General features: G+C 39.3%; 1 protein-coding gene across 1 annotated transcript in view; it reads right to left on the bottom strand.

Annotated features, from left to right (window-relative positions):
• MYO5A (myosin VA) overlaps nt 1-21,958 on the bottom strand; it is a 247,290-nt gene extending 225,332 nt beyond the window's left edge. Inside the window, exon 1 of the mRNA XM_043981532.1 lies at nt 21,829-21,958. Coding sequence (XP_043837467.1) covers nt 21,829-21,855 — 27 coding nt within the window. The 5' untranslated portion in view covers nt 21,856-21,958. The remainder of the gene's footprint in view (nt 1-21,828) is intronic.
• Between the last annotated feature and the right edge of the window lie 1,862 nt (nt 21,959-23,820).

The following is a 23,820-nucleotide window of genomic DNA, read 5'->3' as shown; positions in this document are numbered from 1 at the left end:
TCTCCTAAGTTATTATAGTCTACATATTTATAGACTCACAACCCAGAACTATACTAGTAATGTAAAGAACACTTTTCATACAGACATCACAATTACCATTCAAGGGAAAAAAAGAAAGACCTGAGGTCAAGAAAACATGGCATTGTTCCATCCACACAGCCTCTTCTTCTCTGAATCTCTCCTCATCAAGTGCTCTTCTCATGACTTTCTCATGCCAAGTAACTCAACACGTGTCCGCTAACTTTTCCCATGACATTAATACACTCCATTTCCTCATTGCTAAAGTCAATTTTATTCATACCACTTTGTGGAGTATGTAATAATAGGGATTTCTTACATTTATGGGTTGGATTATATATGCAGTGAAGTCCCTTCCAACTCTCAAATACTATGATTCATTCATCACTTTTGTCCAAATACCATAAATGTGCCTATTTCATGGCATCTCCTAAATATGATTCTGGATGTGAATTTCCTAATATTTCATGTACACAAAGACAAAATATTTTTTCATACCCAATAAATATAATAAAAGTAAATTAATAAGGGTGAGTGGGTGCTGCCACAAAAAAGGGTCTATATTATAGAAGTAAGAGTATTTTGAATGATGACAAGTAAAAACCTACCAAAAATTGATAAAAATGAAAAAGGTTATTTTTTAATAGACATAATAATTTGGGAAAAGCTGTTTTAGCCTAAGGCAATAATTAAATTACAGAAAAGCATCCATGATATAATGCTCAGGAAGTCACACATTCTGAGTTCTTATGAGGAGAAAAAAATATATAATAACTTTCAAAATCATATGGGGAACAAGCATTTATTAAGCACCTACTATGTGTCAAACACTGTGCTAATTTTTATTGTGCTAAGTGTTACAAATATTACCTCGTTTGATCCTCACAACAACCTTTGGAGGCAGGTGCTATCGTTGTTCCTCATTTTAAGATTGGGGAAACTGAGGTAAATAGAGGTTAAATGACTTGCCCAGGATTATAAAAGTATTAAGTGTATGAGGCCACATTTGAATTGAAGTCTTCCTGACTCCAGGCTAGACACTGTAGTACCTAAGTGGTACAATTCAATCCAGTCTTTTATACTTTTATACCTACAATACTATAAAATCAATTAACTAACAAATATTTTTAGAGTACATCCTAGGGTAGATATAAAGCACTATAAGGACATAATTGACTAAAAATAAGGTTTCACTGTAAGACAGTCTTAGAATTATTCAACCAGGATTATGTTAAGCACATGTTATGAACTAAATACTGTCTTAGATTACAGGGATAGAACAAAACACTACATTCAACTTGAGGGGAAATAGTAATTTACACATTAGAGTAGACACAAAATACACACAAAAGTATATCTTCTGAGGTGAGGTGGGAGATGAGGAACATATTTATATAGGATATTGCACTTGAGCTACCTCTGAAAGGAGAGAGGAAAGAATTCCAAGAGGGAGAGGTGAAGAGGAAGAAATGACAATCTCTCTCAATGCTCCAAGGCAGGGATGGTGTGCTTTGCAAGGATGCTAGTTTGATCAGAACCTAGAGTGGGCTGGGGGGAGGGAGGATGTATTGTGAACTAAGTCTAGAAAGATAGCCAGAAGATCTTTAAATGTCAGTCCCAGGAGTTTATTAGAAAATACATAGCCACTAAAGCTCCTAGAGCTGGAAAGTGACAAGATGAGATCTGTGCATTAGTAATGTCAATTTGGTAGCTGTGTGGATAATAGATCAATAAAGAAGCTGTCCCTGCAGCCCAGGTGAGAAACTATGAAGACCTGAATTAGCATGTTGGCTCTGTGAGAGGAGAGAATGAAGCCTGAAATGAGAAATGTTAAGGACATAGGATCAACAAAATTTGGCTATTAATTGGATTGGGGTCAGAGAGAGGAGAACCAGAGAAGAGTTCAAGATAACTCTAGGTTAAAAAGTTTGGTGCCCAGGAAGGTGGCAGCACCTTCTGCCACAATATAGGAGACAGTGTGGTGCAATGGCAAAATCTCTGGCTCCAGATTCAAAGGACTTAGGTCCCAATGAGACCTGTGATGACTACTGGGCAATTCCCTTAATCTTTTCCCAGGCTTCAGTTTCTTCTTCTCTAAAATGAAAGGATTAGACTCTATAGCATCTGAAGTCACTTCCAATTCAAGTTCTATGAGCCTATGAAATAAGGAACTTAGAAAAAAAGGGCTTGGGGGAAAAGATGGGGAAACTACTGTAATCCATTTTAGATCTATTCTGGGACAGCCATGTAAAGAGATTCAGCCAGTAGTAGGTGATACAAGTCTGGAGTTCAAGAAAAGATTAGAACTGGATACATATTCCAGTCATCTGTACAGAGATGATAATTGAAGTTATGAAAACCGAGATGGTTAAGAAAGTCAATACAATAATTCAGGAAAAAAGAGGAGGAAAAGACAGTCCAAATAAAAGAGAGACTAAAACTCTGAGTTCTGAGGGAGCCCAGAACAGAGCTCTGAGGTATTCATGCAGTACAGAGAGAGCAGGGCAGCATGATGATCCATCAAGAGACTGAAAAGGAACAGATGGACCGTAAAGAGAGCCATGCTACTTACTATAAAAATGCAGCCTGAGAAAAGCAATTCCTATATGGTAACTCTCAGAATACTTATTTGGGTAGGGCAGGATCTAGATTCCCTAATCATTCTGGATAAATGGCACCTAATTCAAACTAAATGGCTCTAAGAATAGTTGTATATAATTATTATTTATTTAGAAGTAATTTATTTTCAGGAAACTTTCCATTATAATTTTATTATCTATATTCAAGAAGGTAGTTTCATGAATTATTTTATCTTTTTATCCCTCATCATTCACTCATTATGATTGGGACAGATTCCCTCACATCAAAGTGAGGGTGGAGGGTGAGAAGCAATGACAACCACTTAGAAAACACTGTCTTAAAGGAACTGGTAAATGCTTCACATTTACAAAATATGAATGAGGAGCATGTTGTTGGAGGATTTCTTAAAACACTAGAAAAGGCACTGAGCAGTAGGCACAATCTCAGAAAAGTGGAATACCTGGTCGTATTAGCCCTGACAGAGTCCACATAGAGTATGATTTTTTTAAAAGAACAGAATAAATGCCAACACTCTTCACCATGCATAAATACCAAACCTGCCAAGGGGTTTTCTGATATAAAAGAGGGACTATACCAATAAGGAAACTTATAACTCAGTATTTATCCAATACTTTTTTTAAGGCATGCACATACATACACATGTACACAAACACAAGACAGGAGAAAAGGTTATAAGTAGTTAAGAACTGTAATATAAAATCCAGTGGGCTCTGTCTTTCATGTTTAAAAGACAATATAAGGGGGCAGCTAGGTGGCATAGTGGATAGAGCACTGGCCCTGGAGTCAGGAGGACCTGAGTTCAAATCCGGTCTCAGACACTTTACACTTACTAGCTGTGTGACCTTGAGTAAGTCACTTAACCCCAACTGCCTCACTTCCCCCCCAAAAAAGACAATATAAGGAGATGCAATCTCATGCTGAGAAAACTATATGCAAGTTTGTACTCAAAGTCTTTGTAACAAAATTCCCAATCTTATAGGCCTACTAAGAAAGTTCTGTTCGAACCCTGAGAGCTGTTCTAGTCAAATGAAATATAAATACATCCTAAGCCAAGGGAAGACTATTTTATTTACTCTCAAGAGCTTCGGGGATAAAACAGAAAACATCAGCCAAAAAAAGGAAGGAAGGACTGGACATCTGACATTTTGCGATGCTACAGTTTTTCAATTTCAGTCTATTGTTTGACCAAAGACTGAGTAATGCTGTATCATGCAATGTTTCTTCCTGCTGTGACTGTCAGATCCAGGGAGTGGTTGAATACAAGCTGCTAAAGCAACAGTGCATGGATATTAGGAAATGGTTTGTCCCTACTCTTGAGTAAATTAGCCTATTAAATGCATTCATATATTAGTAGATATTTCCCAGTAAAATCAAGGACAACGCAAAATTCAATTTAAAAGAATGTCCTCTCCTTATATTTATTTTGCCCTGTTTTTACCCTAAATTTTCTTTAGTTAAAAATGCTACTATATCAGTGCATTTTCTTGACCATAATAGTTAAATATTAGTTATAATTTAATTCCAGGGTTTTAAAAAAATTCTCCAGTATCTTATGTTTGGTTATAGAGAGGCACACCAAAACAAATAGCAATGAGTCAAGGAAAGAAGGGTACAAGGAAAAATGGGACTTGGGAGTTGAACATGGACAAAATGAGTAGGTAAAGGAAAGAAAATAAGGGTGGATACAGCAAAGTGGAGTATAGGAGATAGGTAAAAGGTGAAATATGTGGAATAGTTGAGGAAAGGTCAGGTGAGAAAAGAGTCAATGTAATTTTATATAATTGTGTATATATTTATGTGCAAATATCTGTACATGTGTGCATATGTACATACACATACACACATGAGAGGATTTAGAGTGAAGGAGAGATATCAATGAAGAGAGTCATTGAAAGTCATAGAAAGTCAGAGGAAAGGGAAGGGATAGCTCACAGAATAAGGGGATACACTGCTATTTAATTTGCTAAAATGAAATCAGAATATTCTCTAAATATGAACAGAATAGTAACAGATAGTTAAGGTTAAAATATACTAGGGACAAAGATTTGGATAAATTATAGATAACATTTCCAAAATGGATCAAAGATAAACTAACCTCCCATAATATCATAAAATGACGGCAGCCTTCAAAAGCTAAGAATTTGTTAAAATTCTGTCACCTTCTTTGGGTCTCTGAGCAGAAATATGGGAAAGGCACTTATATGATTTGGTGAATTTCTCTAAGCAAGGAAATCTTTTGTGTAATTATTGTGAAAAAAAGGTAACAACTGAGGAAAGTACAGTTCTCCTCTGGATTATCTATTGCCTTCAGTTTCTAATTTATCAACTGTATATTATATATAGTAAAAGCACATTTGTTGGTCTTAATGACCAGAGCAACATACTGGACCAATGCCTTTGTAACACCCTTTAAATTCCATGGTATTCACGAAAGTGTGGTTATATACATTACACTCTTAACTCTCTCAAAAAGTAAGATACAAGAAGTATGGTTTGTAACCACTGTTTTAAAAGCAAAACAAAATTAGACCACCTACAATTTTAGAATCATAAATCTAGAGCTGGAAGGTATCTCAAACGACATCTAGCCTGACCTCTTCTCATTTTACAAAGGAGGAAACAAAGGCCCAGGGAGCTTAAGTGACTTGCCAATAGTTACATAGGTGGTGTCAAAGGTTGGATTTAAACCCAGGTCCTCTAATTGCAGTCAGTATTCTTTTCAGATGACAAAAAAAAAAAGGAGGGAGAATGACTGTTTTACAGACTGATCCACAAGTATTTATTAATTGCCTTAATGTTTAAGCACTTTATGCTAGGCACCAGGCTAAAAAATCATGAACAAAAAATTTTTAAAAATTTAAAAATTGGTGGGGGGCAGCTAGCTGGTGCAGTGGATAAAGCACTGGCCCTGGATTCAGGAGGACCTGAGTTCAAATCCATCCTCAGACATTTGACGCTTACTAGCTGTGTGACCCTGGGCAGGTCACTTAACCCTAATTGCCCTGCCTCCCCCAAATAATAATAAATGAATAAAAATAATAAAGCTTAAAAATCAAATAGTCCCTACCCTCAAGGAGCTTATATTCTATTGGGGAGGGGAGAACATGTTTACATATAAGTATATAGATAATACACACAGGGTAATTGGGGGAGGGGTATCAGTAAGGGAAGGGAATCAGGAAAACCCCCAAGAAGATTATGATATTTTAACTGAGCTAGAAATTTTAAAGAAGCAAAGGTGAGGAGGTGGTACCTTTCAAGATGAAAGGAGGAAAAGGAAACCAGGACAAAGGCAAAGAAATAGGAGGTGGAATGCCATGTGTTAGGAACAGAAGGAAGTCCAGTTTGGCTTGACTGAAGAGTGCTTAATTTATGAGAAGTTTAAAGTTAATAACTGCTACTTAAGAATTACAAGGGGAAGGGTTTGGAAGAGAAAGTAAAGACTGCCAGGGGCACAGAAACACTAAGGATGAGTTTCTGCAAAGCTCAAACCTGTCTCAGCACAAACCCAGGCAGGGCTCTCAGTAGCTATGGGGCTGACATCATACACAATGCAGATTGGGGGAAGGGAAAAGTAAATGGTAAAATGGATCACAGAGCAGCTTTAACTCTACAAGGAGCTAAGGAAATGAAATTCACAAGATTTGTGATCATAAACTAAGGACATCAAGAAGGAAATGGGTGAAACAACAATAACTATCCAGATATTTTATTCTACCCATTTTAAGAATCAATCCTTTAACAGCCCAGATATTCCCATAGCTCAACTCTCCCCAAAGAAAGGTGAATCCAATAAGAGGCTTCAGGATCATCCCTTCTACACAAGGCTTAGCCTACTAGTTGCCATAAGTAACCATTACATTAATGGGACAAAATTCAACATAAAGACCCATTTTCAAAGAGGGAGTTCTTTTATCTGTATCCACTTGTTACTGCAAGTAGCCACTTACCACCACAGTAAGTTTTTGGATTGACCTGAGGAGGCCAGGTGGGCAAGTAAGAGGGCAAGTTCTTGGATGAGGAATAAGGAATGTGAAGCATCTAATGGGGTCAAATGTGTCCAACAGCAATGGCTACAGGAAGAATAGTGTTGCCCAAAGCAGCAATATTTTTTTTATTCCTAATCCACCCAGTTCCTTATTTTTGGTTGTATTTACATTAATAATAATACCTATTGGGGCGCAGTGGTTAAAGCACCGGCCCTGAATTCAGGAGTATCTGAGTTCAAATCCAGCCTCAGACACTTGATACTTACTAGCTGTGTGACCGTGGGCAAGTCACTTAACCCCCATTGCCTAAAAAAACAAAAAAAAAACCAAATGCTTAATAATAATACCTATTGTAATTATAATATAATGAAAAGCATACTGGGCTTAAAATCAAAGACCTGGGTTCCAGTCCAACTCTACTACTGTGTGGTCTTGGGCAAACATCAAACTTTACTAAGCATGTTTCTTTATCTATAAAATGAGAGTAACACAAGATTAAGGAATCAAATAAAATAATAAATGTAAATTATGTTATAATCACAAAAGTGTGAATGACTTAATACTTATATCAGGAACTGACTGAAAAGAAGACATGTAAATCCAAGATTTTTCTAAAAGGGTCATGTGTACCCCAAAATGGCATAATAGAGATTAGAAAAAGAAACTTTAAGAACAGTAAAATAAAAGAGAAAGCCTCCTCTCTTTTTCCCCTCCAATAATACTCAACCACAAAATCCAGAAAGTGTTTGAAAGTTTACCTGCGATAAATAGCTGACTCTAACAATTAATTAGGACTGCTATCCATTAGTCATTAGGTCAACAAATAGGACTATCACACTTAAAGGAGGCAGAAATAGCATTCCGAACACAAACCAAGCACCCTCTGCTTTGTTTAAGCAGTCTGAAAGACTATTTTGATATTTCTCTTTCAGTTCCAAAATTCCTAAATCAATGGAATAACCAGCATAGCTGTTTAAATTTCCAAGCCTATAGAATCAGCACGTGCTCCCAATGAAAGAGGACTTAAATTCCAATTTCCCAGATCAGAAACCCTGAAGTGATCTTAGAATACCTACTTAGTCTCCTCCATTGCTACTATTATCATATTAGAGCAGCCCTTCCTGACCTCACACCTGTATAAATGCAACAATCTAACTTTCAGAAATCCTGCCTCCAACCCTTCCTGCTCTGGGTTGTAAAGTCAATCTTACTCAAACATTATTTTCTTCGTATCATTTTAATACACAAGAATCTATATTGACTCTTTACTGATTCCTGCAAGCTCGAACTCTTCTTTCAAGACCCTCCATATATGACTATTCTGCTTACTCAAACATTATTTCCCATTACCTCTGAACATACAACTGCCTCAATCAAGTCAAACTCTTCACTGTATACATGAAGTAAAATATTTATTTCCCTGTCATACACCATTAGCCAAGCAGTTATCTTCTTTTGAGGGCCTCATTACCTTCCCCATATCCTTCATATTACTCCAGACCACACTGATCTTTCACTTTTTTGAACTTCTTTTGCATTCATAGTCAGTACCATAATGTACTGAATAACAAAATTTTGGTGTTGGAAGGAACCTCATAGGCCATCTAGCACAACCCATACCTGAACATGAATTCCCTCTACAACATACCTGGGAACTTCTGACAAATATGGCTGCCTGAACAGAGGCAGACCATTTAACTCCCGTCTATGTACCTATGTTCCGTCAAGGAAACATTTTGTTTCTTGAGGAACAACAGGGGGGACTGTAACGATTGGAATAACGCCACCTGCTGGATACTTACTGTAGAAGAGTTCTGCCCATGAAGCGAAGGTCTTTGAGGGCAAGACCAGGAGTCTTTTCTTTGGCGGGGAGGAAGTGACGCAGACTAGTGGGAGGAGGAAGGAAGAGACTGGCGCTGACTCTGGGGCTCTTTCCTCTGGACTCTGGTGGAGAAGGGAGCTAAAAATGTGCTCTCCCTTTAATAGATAGAAATCTAGGCCTTTCTCTCTCTCTTTACCAAATTCTTATTCTCCTTAATAAATGCTTAAAAGTCTAACTCTTGCTAAAGCTTATAATTTATTGGCGACCACTCATTGGATATTTTAGACAGTTTAGCTAGAATTTTAGCCCTTAACACCTAACTACTTCAGATAAATCCTGAAGTTCACACCAGACCAAATAATGAGAAATCCAATAAGAAACTATAGCAAATAATTTCTTTAGACCTACAAATGAACAAAATGTCAGCCAGGAGTTCATGGGCAATAGGAAAGGGGGCACTCCAGAAAAGTTAGAATCAGTAGTAGATTTTCCTAGCCTGAACAGAGACAGGCCAAACATAAGCATAGCCTGCAAAACTCTATGATCTTTGTCCTGAGGAAACATGAGAGATCTCTTCTGAGAAAGCATTAGAGTGGTTACAAAGCCCTAGGGTTGGGACCTTAAATGTCAAGCAACAGTAGACAACAATTAAAGTGGTACAACAGTGCTGAGACTGGGACAACCAAGGTGCAGAAAGGCTCTGAAGTCCTTAATACTCAATCCTGAGACACTTGAGAGGGCCCTAAATATCCAGCACTCTGAACTTCAAAGATCCAGAAGGGCCTCACTCCAGGAGGTAGAGGTCATCCCCAAAACCAAGGTGACTTAGGCAAGGTCAAATAAAACCACTATCCCACTCAAAAACACAATGGCCCTGGCACAAAGCCTCAATTCAGGAACTAAAGCTGTAGAGATGAGTAAATAAAAGAAAATAGTAACTAGTATTTTACAAAATCATTGCAAATATAGAGATCCCTAAGAGGAATAACTCTAACAAATGTAAGCAAAGACTCAAAGAAAAAGATGGTTTTACTACAAGGGCATGGATTCCTATGTGAAATAATTCAAGTCTTTTTTTTAAAAAGAACCGAAAGCTTTTGAGGAAAGAACTTGAAGGAGTAAAAGTAGATTAGAATAGAAAGTAGTAAACATTATTTAAGAAATAGAATCCCTCCCCCAAATTTTTTTAATTTAAAAAAAATGGAATCCCTGAAAACTAGAATAAACCAAAGAGAAATCAATGACTCCATAAGACTGCAGGAAGTATTAGAACAAAAGCAAAAGATTGGGGATGGGAGGGGAGAGAAGAAAGGAAATGCAAGTTAGCTAAAATAAAAAATAGCTGATTTGGGAAAAAAAAGTCAAGTAACGATTCAAAAATCATTAGACTCCCTAAAAACCATAATTTAAGAAATCATAAGGCGGGGCAGCTAGGTGGTGCCGTGGATAAAGCACCGGCCCTGGATTCAGGAGGACCTGAGTTCAAATCTGGCCTCAGACACTTGACACTTACTAGCTGTGTGATCCTGGGCAAGTCATTTAATCCTCATTGCCCTGCCAAAAAAAATTTTTTTAATCATAAAGGAAAACTGTCCATATCTATTAGAACCAAAAGAAAAAGAGAAAATGGAAAGAAGTCACTGATCACCATCTGAAAGGAACCAGAAAAGAAATCTCAGGATGCCAGAACCAAAATCCTGAGCTTCCATATCAAAGAAGAAACATTGTAATCGTGCAGAAAGAAGCAATTCAAGTACCAAGGATCTACTATCAGGACCATACAAGATATGGCGATTTCTACTGTAGGCAAAAGAAAATCTTAGGATAAAATATTCCAAAAGACAAAAAAATACAGGTTCATCACCAAGAATAATTTACCCTGCAGACCTCAATATAATCCTATGGTGGGAAGAAGGAGGGTTGTGAGTGGAGTGGGAATAAACCTTTATTGGAATAAAGCATAAATTTGTATTATTATCTTTTGTTTCCATTTTGTCAAAATTTCTCCTCCTCCTCCTTCCCCTTATCCTTCCCATTCTCAGAGAGCCATCCCCTATAACAATTTTTTTTAAACCAAAAAGAGGATAAAAGAAGAGAAAAACATCTGCAAAACCAACAAATGCATTTTTTAAAATCTTCTAACATATGCAGCATTCCACATTGATGGACCCACACCTCTGCAAAAGAATAGAGGGAGAGGCATCTTCTCACAACTCTTCTTTAGGTGCATGTTTGTTCTTTATAATTTTGCAACTTTCATTTTTGACTGCTTGTGGTCATTCTTTCCATTTACATGGTGTTGTTGAATATATTGTTTTCTTGGCTCTGTTAATTTTGCATCAATTCATATAAGTCTTTCATTGCTTCTCTCTATTCATTATAGTCACTATTTCTTACAACACAGTAACATTACTTTGTAATATTACATTGCATAATCTACCATAATTTATTTGATCATTCTCTGATCAATAGGCATCTATTTCATTTCTAGTCCTTTGCTAAAACAAAAGGTGCTGTTATACATATTTTAGTGCATAGGAGAACATTCTTTTTATCAAGGAGCTTTTTGGAGTATATGCCCAACAGTGAGTCAAAGTGCATTTTTGCCACCTTATTGGCATAATTCCAAATGTTTTCCAAAATGATTTCACTATTCCATATCTTTCCACAACCCCTCCAATATTGACTATTCTCCTTGTTTTGTTGCCTGTATCAATCTGTTGATTGCCACGTGAAATTTCAGGGCTGTTTTGATTTGCATTTCTCTTACTAGTAGTATTTTGAAGCACTCTTTCACAGGATTGTTGATATTGTTCCTTTGAAAATGATTTGTTCATATTCTTTCATCACTTATCTAATAAGGAATGACTTTTGATCTTAAATATTTCTATTTGATACTCTGAGAAATGTGATATAAAGATTTTCCCACTTAATCACTTTCCTTCTTTTCCTAGATGCATTAATTTTATTTGTGCAGAAGCTTTTCAATTTAATGTAATCAAAATTGCCTGGATTAGAGAACTTTCCAGGATTTCCGATGAAGATACCAGAGAAGTGTGGGAACTTTGAAATACAAACTCAAGAGTCCAAAGAAATCTAAAAAAGTAAATTTATTTAAGCAATTAGAAGAAGCTATATGATGATGTAGTGTTAATACTCTAATGGGAGAGAAGAAACAGAACCTCAATATCTCCGAATGGTGTTGAGGAAGTTTTTAAAAAGAGGTCCTGGGTGATAAGGACTGTTTTTCTTCTTAGGTTTCTAAAAAAGTAAAGGGAAAAGAAGTAATAAAGAAAAATAGGGAAGGAAAAGGTTAGAGGAATACACTAGCATAAAAAGGAAGAAGGAGGTAGAACTTGTTGTTTCTCATAATTAGGGCATTTGTGAAGAATATACAAACATGGAGGAAGGGGTGAGGGAAGTGAGCACCAGATAAACTTCACTATTATTTTATCTGAAACAAAGGAAGGTTAAACACACACACACACACACACACACACACACACACACACACAAGAGTTTGGTGTAGAAATGCATCAAACTCAATGGGAAAACAAGCAGGGATATGAGAATTAAAGAGGAAGATGATAATGGGATGGGAATACAAGCAAAACAAATTTCCCGACTCTGCTAGGGAGATTGAGAGGGGAAGGGGAAGCAAAGAACTAGAATCTAAGGGGGTGTCTTAGATTGCCTCCTTAGAAAACTGGGAAATAGCTGAACAAATTGTGGTAAATTAATTTAATAGAGTATCACTGTGCCATAAGAAATGATGAGACAATTCAAAGAATACTGGGCAGCATATTGCCACAGAGTAAAGTAAGCAGAACTAGGAAAACAATGAATACAAAGATAGCAACACTGTAAAGAAAAATAACTTTGAAAGACTTAAGAACTTTGATCAGTGCAATGACCCACCAAGTTTCCAACAGGCTGATGAAAAATGTTACCCACCTTCTGACAAAAGTGAGGAAGACAAGGTGCAAGAAGAGACATACATTTTTGGACATGGCCAGAGTAGATTTGCTTTTGCTTGACTACACCTATTTGTAATGAGGGTTTCTATCCTTCTTTCTCTTAGTTTTTAATGGAGAAGAAGGGTGCTGTGTGAAAGTGAGGTTGGAGTTAGGATGAGCAACATCTCTCTTTTGTTCTCCTAATTATCATTACTACTGCAATCTACCCTAGTATCCTCGTTGGGAATCCTTGTTAACTGGGCTTAAATTGCTGCAGTAATTTTTAATGAGCATCCTTGTGCCCAGTCTCTTCCCACTCTATTTTATATATTGCTGCCAGGTTAGTCTTCCTAAACCATAGATACAATTGCATCATTTCATAAAGAGAGAGAGGGAAGGGAGTGAGGGAGGAAGTGAGGAAGGAAGGAAGGAAGGAAGGAAGGAAGGAAGGAAGGAAGGAAGGAAGGAAGGAAGGAAGGAAGGAAGGAAGGAAGGAAGGAAGGAAGGAAGGAAGGAAGGAAGAAGGGAGGGAGACCATTAGCAGTTAAAACTGCCTAAGTACAAAATTCTTAACATGGTAGTCAGTCCCTCTACAATCCAATTTGTACCGTTCCAGACTTATCATACTACCCCTGCAATATGCTATCCTTGTGCTGTAGTCAAAGTGGAATACTTACTGTACAGGAACACACCCCACCACCTTTGTCTTTGTCCATGCAATATCCTATGCCTGAAATGGAGCCCAATTCCAGTTTATATCCTACTTCAAGGATCATTTCAAATGCTTCTGCCTCTAGGAAGTTCATCCTGATCCTCCTAGACTAAAATGACTCACTCATCTGAGTTCATCGCACATTGTACTCCCCTTTTGCCCTTGTTTTGGTCTAATTTCTCTTATATCTATTTAGATGTCTCATCTCACTTAAACTCCATGAGGATAGGAACCATATTTTATTAATCTTTGCATCTTTCTAACACACTGCATTGCTTATAGTTGGTAGTAGCTCAATGAATGAACCTGACTAAGCTTTTGATGGTTATGCTTGGAGAATTAAGTGCACATACAAGGCAAGATTGGAATGTTCTTTGGTTAAGATTCTTAAATATAATTTTATATATATGAACCAAACACATAAGAAATTATAATGAAAATCAATACAAAATAATGTTTTAAAATATCCAATTTGCAAAATTATTCAAGAACTCATAATTAATTTTGGTTCTTCTCAGTCTCTTTGTTGAATCATTAGCCATATCCCATCCCCTAACAATGGGTTTAAGGTTCTGTCCTGGGACTTCTCTTTCTATTCTCTCTCCCTTGACTTCATTAGCTCCCATGGGTTTAATTATTATCATCTATGCAGATGATGCCCATATCTATATATCCCACCTCAGTCCTCTCCAGTCACATATTACCAACTAGCTATTGGCCATTTCAAAATTGGATGTCCCCTAAGCATCTCAGATTCAACAATGTACAAAACAGAATCCATTATCTATCCCCCAATCTATGCCTCTTCCAAACTTCCATGTTTCTGTCAAGAGCATCATCAACCCCTTCCAAGTACCTCATCTCATAACCTAAAAAACACCACATCCAACCAGTTGCCAAATTTTGTAAATTCTACTTCACAACCTCTTTTTTCATATTCCTTTTCTCTCCACTCACATAGTCACCACCCTAGTTCAGGCCCTCTTCCCCTCTCACCGATACTATTTCAATAGTCTCCCAGGGCATCCCCTTGCTTCAAGTCTCTCCTCTCTCCAACCCAACCTCCATATAACTGCCAAAGGGATTTCCCTAAAATTCAGATCTGATCACAAAGCACTCACCTGCTCAAACTTCTGTGGGTTCTTATTGCTTCTAGGGTCAAATACAAACTCCCCTGTTTTTAACATTTTAAAGTCCTTCACAACCCAGCTGTAACCTACCTTCACAGGTTTATTATGCATTACTCTCCTTTATGCAGGGCAGCTAGGTGGTGCAACGGGTAGTGCACTGGGCTTGGAATCAGGAAGAATTATCTTCGTGAGTTCAAATCTGGCCTCAGACACTAAATAGCTGTGTAACCCTGGGCAAGTTAATCTTATTTGCCTCAGTTCCTCCTTTGTAAAATGAACTGGAAAAGGAAATGGCAAACCACAATAATATCTTTGCTGAGAAAACCCCAAAGGGGGCCATAAAGAATTAGACACAACTCAACAACTCCTTTATGCACTCTATGGTTCAGTCAAATGGACTTTCCTCTTGTTTCTCATTCTTATGATTGATTCTCCTTCCCCTATCTCTATTCCTTAGTATTGTCTGTCTCATGCCTGGAATGTATTCCCTCCTCACCTCCACCTCTTGGAATCAATAGTTTTCAGCTCAACTACCACTTCCTACATTGAGCCTTTCTTGATTCCCCCCACCCCAGCTGTTAGTGCCTTCCCACCCTGACCACATTACCTTGTCTTTCTCATGTATATACATATATATTTTGCATACATGTGTATATACATATACACATACGTGTTTATACACACATCACACACATCTTCTCTCCTATCTGAACATCATTTCCTTAAGGGCAAGGACTATTTAATTTTTGTTTCTGTCTCCCCATTGCTTTGCACAATATAGACACTTAATAAACACTTCTTGATTCATAATTATAATGTCAACCTGCATCAAACTGGGCTACAGGAGGCCAATTTGATGGAAATGGAAAGAGATATAACCCATCCATTCAGAAGTTCACTCATAGAAAATAAAAAGAAAAATCAGATGGTAATTGAAAAAAAAAGTGATAGGGCGCTTGAATAGATTCTTTCTATATTGGTGATGTTTACAAAAACAAAAGCAAAGTAACCTGTGGTGAGAGGTTACAAACAAGGATGTGGGTACAGTCAAAAGAACACTGACAGGGGCAGCTAGGTGGCACAGTGGATAGAGCACCGGCCTGAGTTCAAATCGGGCCTCCAACACTTAACAATTACTAGCTATGTGACCCTGGACAAGTCACTTAACCCCAATTGCCTTGCCTCCCCCCCACACACACACACAAAAAGAACACTGACACATGTACAAACTATATCTAATTGCTTACTGCCTCAGAGAGGAGGAAGGGGAGGGAGGAAAGGAAGTATAGAATTTGGAACTCAAAACTTTAAACAAAAATGTTTATTATCCAGAAGAAGAAGAAGAACTCCTCAAGAAGTTGTTGTAAGAACAAAATGTGATTATACATGTGAAAGTTCTTTGTAAACTATCAAGAAAAGTCCATCATAAAATCAAAAGGGGGAGTTCTGCAAGTGGAGCCAAGATGGCAGAGTGAAACCAGGAAGCTGCCTGAATTCTCCCAAATTTCCCTCAGAAACAACATTAAATTAAGCCTTAAGCCTCTCAATAGATTCTGGAGCTGTAAAACTCACAAAAAGCAAAACAAAACCCAGAGTGAAACAATCTTCCGACTTAAGATAACCTAGAAGATCTTCAGGAAAGGTCTGTTTCATCTGGGTAAAAGGGGAGCACAGCTCAGTACAGAGGGTGTCTGGGGAAGCCAGCAAAAGGCTCTTAGTCACAGCACAGATCAGCAGGTAAGGACCCACAGTCCTAACTCAGCTAGCTAGTGCCATAGCAGGGCAGTCCTGAGGCCTCCAACCCCAATGCGGAAGGCAATCTGCAAACTGGGGTATTAGCTACCCAGCAAGTCCAACTAAGCTACACTACTCCAGTGCAGTGAGAAGCTGCAAGCTGCTGATGCCTCAGAGGAAAAAGCTGATGACTCGGCCAGACCCCCAGCAAAAGAAGCCCCAGACAGTGCATGCTGTACCCCAGGAGCAGAACAACCTTAAAAGTCACAAAAGAGGCTAAAATAAAAATTAAAATATGAATAAGAAACAAAAAAGAACCCTCACCATTGACAGTTACTATGGTGACAGGGAAGCTTAAAACATAAACTCAGGGAAGACAACAATAATAAAACTCTTACATGTGAAGCCTTAAAGGGGAAGAAGAATTGGTCTTGAGACCAAAAAGCCCTCCTGGAAGAGCTCAAAAAGGATTTTATAAACCAAATAAAAGAGGGAGAAGAAAAACTGGGAAAAGAAATGAGAGTTATGCAAGAAAAAGTCAATAGCTTGGAAAAAGAAAATAATGCCTTAAAAAAATACAACTGGAAAATTGAAAAAGGAGAATAATTCCCTAAGAATTAGAATTGAGCAGATGGAAGCTAATAATCTAAGGAGATAACAGGAAGAAGTAAAGTAGAATAAAAAGAATATAAAAGTAGAAGAAAACTTAAAATACCTCTTTAGAAAAACAACAAACCTGGAAAATAGATCCAGGAGGTATAATATAAGAATGATCGGACTACCCGAGGACCATGATCAAAAAAAGAGCCCAGACATCATATTTCACGACATTATTAAAAAGAAATAGGGGGCAGCTAGGCGGCGCAGTGGATAGAGCACCGGCCCTGGATGCAGGAGGAGTTGAGTTCAAATCCGGCCTCAGACACTTAACACTTACTAGTTGTGTGACCCCAGGGAAGTGACTTAACCCCCATTGCCTCACCAAAAAAAGAAAAAAGAACTGCCCCAATGTCTTACAATCAGAGGAAAAATTAGTCATTGAAAGAATCCACCCATCACCTCCTGAAAGAGACCCCAAAAAGAAACCACCAAGGAATATCAGAAATTCCAGAACTATCAAGTGAAGGAGAAAATACTGCAAGCAGCCAGAAAGAAACAATTTAAATATCAAGGAACAACAATAAGAATTACATAGGACCTGGCAGCTTCAACATTAAAGGATCGGAGGGCTCAGAATATGATATTCCAGAAGGCAACGGAACTCAGATTACAACCAAAAATGTACTACCCAGCAAAATTAAGCATAATCTTTCAGGGGAAAAGATCCAATGAAATAGGAGACTTTAAAACTTTCCTATTGAAAAGTCCAGAACTGAACAGAAAATTGAATCTACAAATACGAGCCTCAAGAGACACATGAAAAGGTGAAAAAAAAGGGGGGGGGCATGTTATTCAATAATGTTAAAATGTTTGCATCCCCCTCATTGCCCCACCAAACAAACAAACAAAAAAAGTTTGCATTCCTACATGGGAAGAAGATACTTTATTAAGGCAGATAAGAGGGGTACACACAGACCGAAAGTGTGGGTATAAGTGGATTCTGGGGAAACAAAAAGCATTATACTGTGAGAAGAGGAAAGGTAAGGTGGAATGGGGTAAATCACCATCACATGAAGAGGCACAAAAGACATTACAATAGAGGGAAAGAAGGTAGGGGTGAGCATTGTTTTGATCTTACTCTCATCTGATTTGGCTCAAAGAGGGAATAACATACACATTCAGTTGGGTATAGAATTCTATCTTATCCTATATGGAAGTAAAAGGGGAAAGGGGGGAAAAAAGGGTGGGATGCTGATAGAAGGGAAGGTAACACAAGGAGGAAAAGGGGGAAAAGACAAAAAGGAGGTAAGATTAATAGAAGGGATAGCAAAACTAGGAATTGAAAGGGGAAAAGACAAAAGGGAGGTGGGGCTGTTGAAGGGAGGGTAGACTGAGGTAACCAGAAACAAAACACTAGTAAGAAGGGATGGGGAAAAGGAAAGAGAAAAATTGAAAGGGATGAAATCAAATGTATAAGTAGAGGGAGTTAGCATTTGAGGAAAAGGTGAGAAATTCTCCAATTTGACAGTTTACACTGGAAAACATTTTTTTCCAAATAAAAAATGTTTTGGGGCAGCTAGGTTGCGCAGTGGATAGAGCATTGACCCTGGATACAGGAGGAGTGGAGTTCAAATCCGGCCTCAGACACTTAACATTTACTAGCTGTGTGACCCTAGGCAAGTCACTTAACCCCAATTGCCTCACCAAAAAAAAAAAAAAGTTTTGACAGAAGTTTTATTTGTGCGTATACTACCAACCCAAATATTTATTTCATCAGTTATTTTCTTTGTTCCTAGAAAAAAGGTTTCAAAAACAGAAATTGTTTGTTTTGATTGTTTTAGTCAAACAAATAGCATCCTGGTTCACCAAGAGAAATTCTATAGTATTCTACCATTCACCATGATATGATTTGACCCATGCACAAATTGCAAATCCCAGAAAATAGAAACTACCCCTTTCTGCATTTGATGATTTCTTTCTCAGAAAGGGCTCTTCTCTACTAAGTTTTACATAAATCTAAAGAGATATTCTTTTAAAAGAACTTAAAGAGTCCAATGCCAAAATTGATGTATTAACATCATCTAAATTTCTTATAATAGTGTATTGCTTCCTTTCCTGTAATCCCTGCCCATCAATTCCATATTCCTCTGATATTTCCTACTTCTGATGAATTCCTGTGCACCAACACCCTCAAAAATGACTATTCTTTAAGCCTTTATTTCTGGAGATCTTCCTAATATTGCCATCCCTGTCCCCACTCACAGTTACACACTATCACTAATACTTTTTTTTTTTCCAACTGTCTGCCTACAGTTGAGGAAACAGAGGTCTATTTATAATACTGGAGACTCAAAGAGGGTCAAAAACATAATAGAATTGAATACCAGCCATAAGGTTCAATCACCAAATGCAGCCAAATAGCTAAATTTATTTTAACCCAAAGGTATTTAGAAGATAGCCAGTGAGGACTTTTGGTTTCAAATGAAGTTTATCTTTATATAGGCTAAAAGCTGGTATTTGAATCTAAGATTATGATGATGCACATATTAGAAAGCTTTTGAAATCACAATGTAATTATTGATCACAATCAATAGTTTTAAATGTATGCAATCATGAGAATGAACTAAAAAACATTGAAAACTTCAATGATACCAGTAAGATTTTCTCTCAGACAAATTACTGTGGATAGACAGGTTGGAAAAACTGACACAACCCAAAGTCTCTATTTGAAATGCCTTACTTACATGGTTGATTTCTTCTGTTGGAAGGTCCCATTTCAATTGTAATGAATTGTAATGTAGGAGATGCACTGAGTAACCAAGACAACTTCTAGATAGAATTTATTTATGCCAGAGCTACTCTTAAATGAGTCCTGGAACTTTTAAAATTGCACCCATTCACACAACTGAGTGAAGATAAAGTCAGTTTTGTGAAATATCCCTCACTAAAGCTCTAAAACAATGTTCTATCATAGCAGAAAAATGACAGTGGACCCTTAGAGGGATGACAGTGTAATGATTGGAATGATGCCACCTACTGGAGACTTGCTGTGGGAAAGCTCCACCATGAGGAAAATGCCTCAGAGGCATTGTGGCTTTTCCTTGGTGTCAGGAAATGACGTTTGCTCATGGGTGCTGTCTATCAAGGCTACCAGCCAATCAACTTGAGGAGCCTCCTATTTTCTGAGAGGAGACAGGAAGGAGGAGAGGGAGCCTGCCCAGAGAGCTCTTGGGCTTTTGGGGTTCCTGACTTGGTGGTGGTGGTGGCAGAGGACTTCACAGGAAATTTGAGGAAAGACAGGAATGCCAGGCTGTTGGAATTCTGTTCTCAATCTTTTTCTTTCTATTTTCCAATAAACCCTTAAAAACCTAAACTCGTTTTATCAGTGATTTTAGTCAGTTTCCCCCAAAACTGGGGGAACAGATTAGAATCCACATTTAGAATCTTAAATTACACAACAGTAATAAATGGGTCTGACACAAGCTGGAAAACTTTGTGTCAAAGTAGAGCCAATAGACTAGATGTCTAATGTCTAAAGACCAGCCTAGCTAAGTGAGAAAAGGCTCATCACCAGAAGTTTGGCCACAAAATGACTCACTTATTTTGACCCCAGCAACACATGAAGATACAATGTTTGTGATCTTCACCAGTGGAGGGATGTACCTATGGGGGTAAAAGCACAGAATCTAAAAGTATTTACTGAAGTAAAGCAGAAAGATATGAACTTAGAATCATAAATCATTGAACTCTATTAGACTATCCCAAGGTTATAGAGCTAGTTGATAGTAGAGGCAAGACTACAGCCTAGGTTTTCTGTTCAGTTGAGAGAACTTTCCACCTCACCTTTCTAGAAGCTGGCCTCACTATCCCTACAAATACAGATTTGTTTGAGTTGACATCAAAGATTCTGTTGTAAACAAACTTAAAAAGAAATGAGATCCTTTGTACTATAACTAGAAGCCAGCAAAAAACAACTGAAAAGCAGCAACCACTTTTAATCAAGAATGACAACAAATAAAGCACCCAAATTTTAGAATGGTCTTCAAGAAGGTAACCAAAGGTTACAAAACTGAAAGGTCTGTTACAGAAACTCAAAAGCAATTGCCCCCAGTAAATGGCCATGGAGCCAGACATATAGGAGTTAAGAGAATATATACCCAGACTGCAAACCTCTGTAGGGAAAGAGACCCTTTAATAAGAAGAATAGGAGAAACAATTACCTCAATCAGGAATCCTGGAATCATAAATCTTAAAAGTTAGGAAAATCCTTAAAGGTCACCCAGTTCAACCCAATGCAGTAATCTGCATATATCCCTGACAAGTGATCATCCTGATATATGGATTGAGCATAAACTAAAATTTAATGCCTAAATCTAACCCACTCTAGTACTGGAAAACTAAAAGGTGAAAAGTTTGGCAAACACTTGATCCCAAATGTCTTACAAGAACAAAACAAACCAAAAAACCTCAGTTTAAAAAAGTAGTATAAGAAATCAACAATAAAGAATTATTTTAAGCAGGTGCCCCAGTACAATGTACACCATCATTTATTATAAGGTCATCTGACCAACTCCTATTCCGGATTTTTTCCGGACTTTGAAAGGTCTCAATGAATATGCAGGCTCTTGTTCACAAGGCTATAGAAAATAAATCTGAAAGGAGTCGTTGCAGAGGCCAAAGCACTGCCCCCAGGGAAACAGCCATCCCTGTCTCCATCACCACCTTGCAGTTGAATAGATTTGTTTGCATATTGTCTCCCGGGTTAGATTACAAGCTCCTTGAGGGAAGAGGATGTCTTTTGCCCCCCTTTTTGGCCTGGCACGTAGTAGGCGCTTAGTAAATGTTGATTGAATGGAATAGAAAATCTTCACCCCTAAAGGGGAAGGTTTCCTGCCAAGTAGAGAGAAGCAGAGGTCCTGACCTCCAGCGAAAGGGATGCTCTTGTCCCTCTTGGGAGAAGGCCAGGCCCTGGGTACCGGAAGGGTGGTGCTTTCTCCAATGCGCCCCCCCCCCCACTCCATCCAAACCATAACAGTTCATTCAGTCTCCAGCAAACAGACAGACAAGCAGGCAAGGCAGGCCGACTGCCGGGCATCCCTCTCCCGCCCAACAAGAGGCTGACAGCTGGACAGAACGAGGGGAGGAGGCGACATCAGCTGATCGGGACGAGCCGGGCCCATCATCCCCACCCCACCCCCTCCAGTCCCCCCTGCCCGATCTCCTCTGCGCCCCTCCCTAGGATGCTGCCCCCGGACCGGGCCGTTACCTTTGTGTACAGCTCGGATGCGGCCATGGTGCCGGCGCCGCCCGCTCGGGCCTCGTCCCCGAGCAGATGCCCCTAACGCCCCCCGGGCCGCCCGTGCCTCTGTCGCCTCTGCGGAGGCCGGATCCCGCATGGGCCGCCGCGGCTCCCCGCAGCCAAGGAAGCGCGGGCAGCCGCCCGGCAGGGCGGGGATTTAGGCGGTCGGCCGCAGGCGCTTGGCCATCACTCGCCGCCAAACGTCCCGGAGCTGTCCCCACGCCTTGGGATGCCGCCGCCGCAGCCGCTGTTTCAGCTGCTGCTGCTGCTGCCACTGCTGCCGATGCTGCTACCGCTGCAGCAGCTGCTGCTGCTTCCCCAGTCGTCGCCACCGCCGCCGCCGCCGCCGCCCTGTGCATTGTGGGAGCGGGAGGAGGCAGCGCTGGAGAGCTGCTTCAGCCGCTCCAGGAACTCCTGGGCTCACGCTGCCGCCCATCGGCTGCGGGTGCGGCCAGAGCATCCTCAGTGGAGCCCAAGGCTAAGGCGGGGGCCAGGGACCCAAGGGCCCCGCCCCCCATCCCCTTCGGTCAGAGCCCTCCCGCGAGTCCTCGCGCCCGGTCTTCTTACATCCACCTGGCGAGGGACTTGAGCCCCCAACACATTGAGGGGCACTTTGTTTTTTTCTTTCTTTCTTTCTTTTTTTGGTAAGCCACCACAGTGTGGCAGGCCCTGGGTAATGCAAGATGAACCTAATCTCCCAGGGAGTTACTGTAGCAACTATTTTCAACCTCCGTACACCTAGGCCGTGGGAAGATAAAACTGGAATCTCCCATCCTCTTTCACCTTTGTTGCATGGGAAGTAGAGGGGAGTACCTTATTTAGACTTCTTAGAAAGCAAGAAATATCTAAAAGGGAGATCATACGGGGGCTTCTTGAGGGCAGAAGCTGTCCTTTTTTTGTCTTTGCATCTTGAGCTTCTAGCCAAAGTGCCTGACACAAAGTAGGCACTTAATAAATGCTTGTTGAATGGATGGATGGATGGATGGATGGATGGATGGATGGATGGATGGATGGATGGATGGATGGATGGATGGATGGATGGATGGATGGATGGACAGATGGTTGGATGGACTGACGGATGAAGGATGAAGGAAGGGGATGGTAGCAGAAGACTTTTGAAAATGAGATAAAGGTTTATTTAACTAGATAATCCAGATAGGAGTATAGCTTCAGGGAGCAAATCCAGGCAAATGTTCCGAATAACAAGGTACTAGGTGACATATTGGAAACTTCAAAATGTAGTAAATGCACTTGTCAACAAGTCTCCCTCATAGCCCTGGCCACATAATTGTTTCCTACTTGAATCCTAGCCAACTTCGTAAAACACCTCTCTATATTTAACTTTCAGGGGGTCAAAAACCGAAAAGGAAACCAACTGAAATGTCCACCTTCCTTCTCAACTGTTACCGTTGTATACTGAGCACATTAGTATGGCTTCTTTACAAACTCCACAGCACTCTCTTCATACACACTCCAACAGTGGATATACTTTTCCCCTTACTGTAGCTGTCCTAAAACCTCATTTTTACTTGTTTTCATCTTTTCTTTACTCCCCATTTTTTAATTTGTGTAATTATTTTTCATAGGATCATATATTTAGATCACCTAGTCCACCCCCTTCAATTGACATATGAGGAAACTAAGGCCCTAAAAGGTGAAATACTTGCCCAGGGTTATTGTGTTTGGTGAGGGTCATCACTAACATTCAGAGCTCAGGAACTCAGCTTGTCTATGGAGGATAAGGAAGAAAAACACAACTGACTCATAATGGGGAGCCAGAGACTGCCATGTTTGCACTTGAGGCCACTAGAACAATCAATATCTTTAAGAATGGGGGAAGAAGAGATGAGGAATAGAAAAAGGGACTAGTGGGTCTCAGAGGGCTTCGAAAAGCAATTGTCTTTACTGTCACCAAGGTTATGGTTACTAGGTGAACAAAAGTGAATTTTAAAGGTGAAG

The sequence above is a fragment of the Dromiciops gliroides genome, chromosome 2 (assembly GCF_019393635.1).
Source record: "Dromiciops gliroides isolate mDroGli1 chromosome 2, mDroGli1.pri, whole genome shotgun sequence".
Lineage (NCBI taxonomy): Eukaryota > Metazoa > Chordata > Mammalia > Microbiotheria > Microbiotheriidae > Dromiciops > Dromiciops gliroides.
The sequence above is the reverse complement of the archived record's forward strand: the minus strand, read 5'-3'. Positions and strand labels throughout refer to the sequence as shown.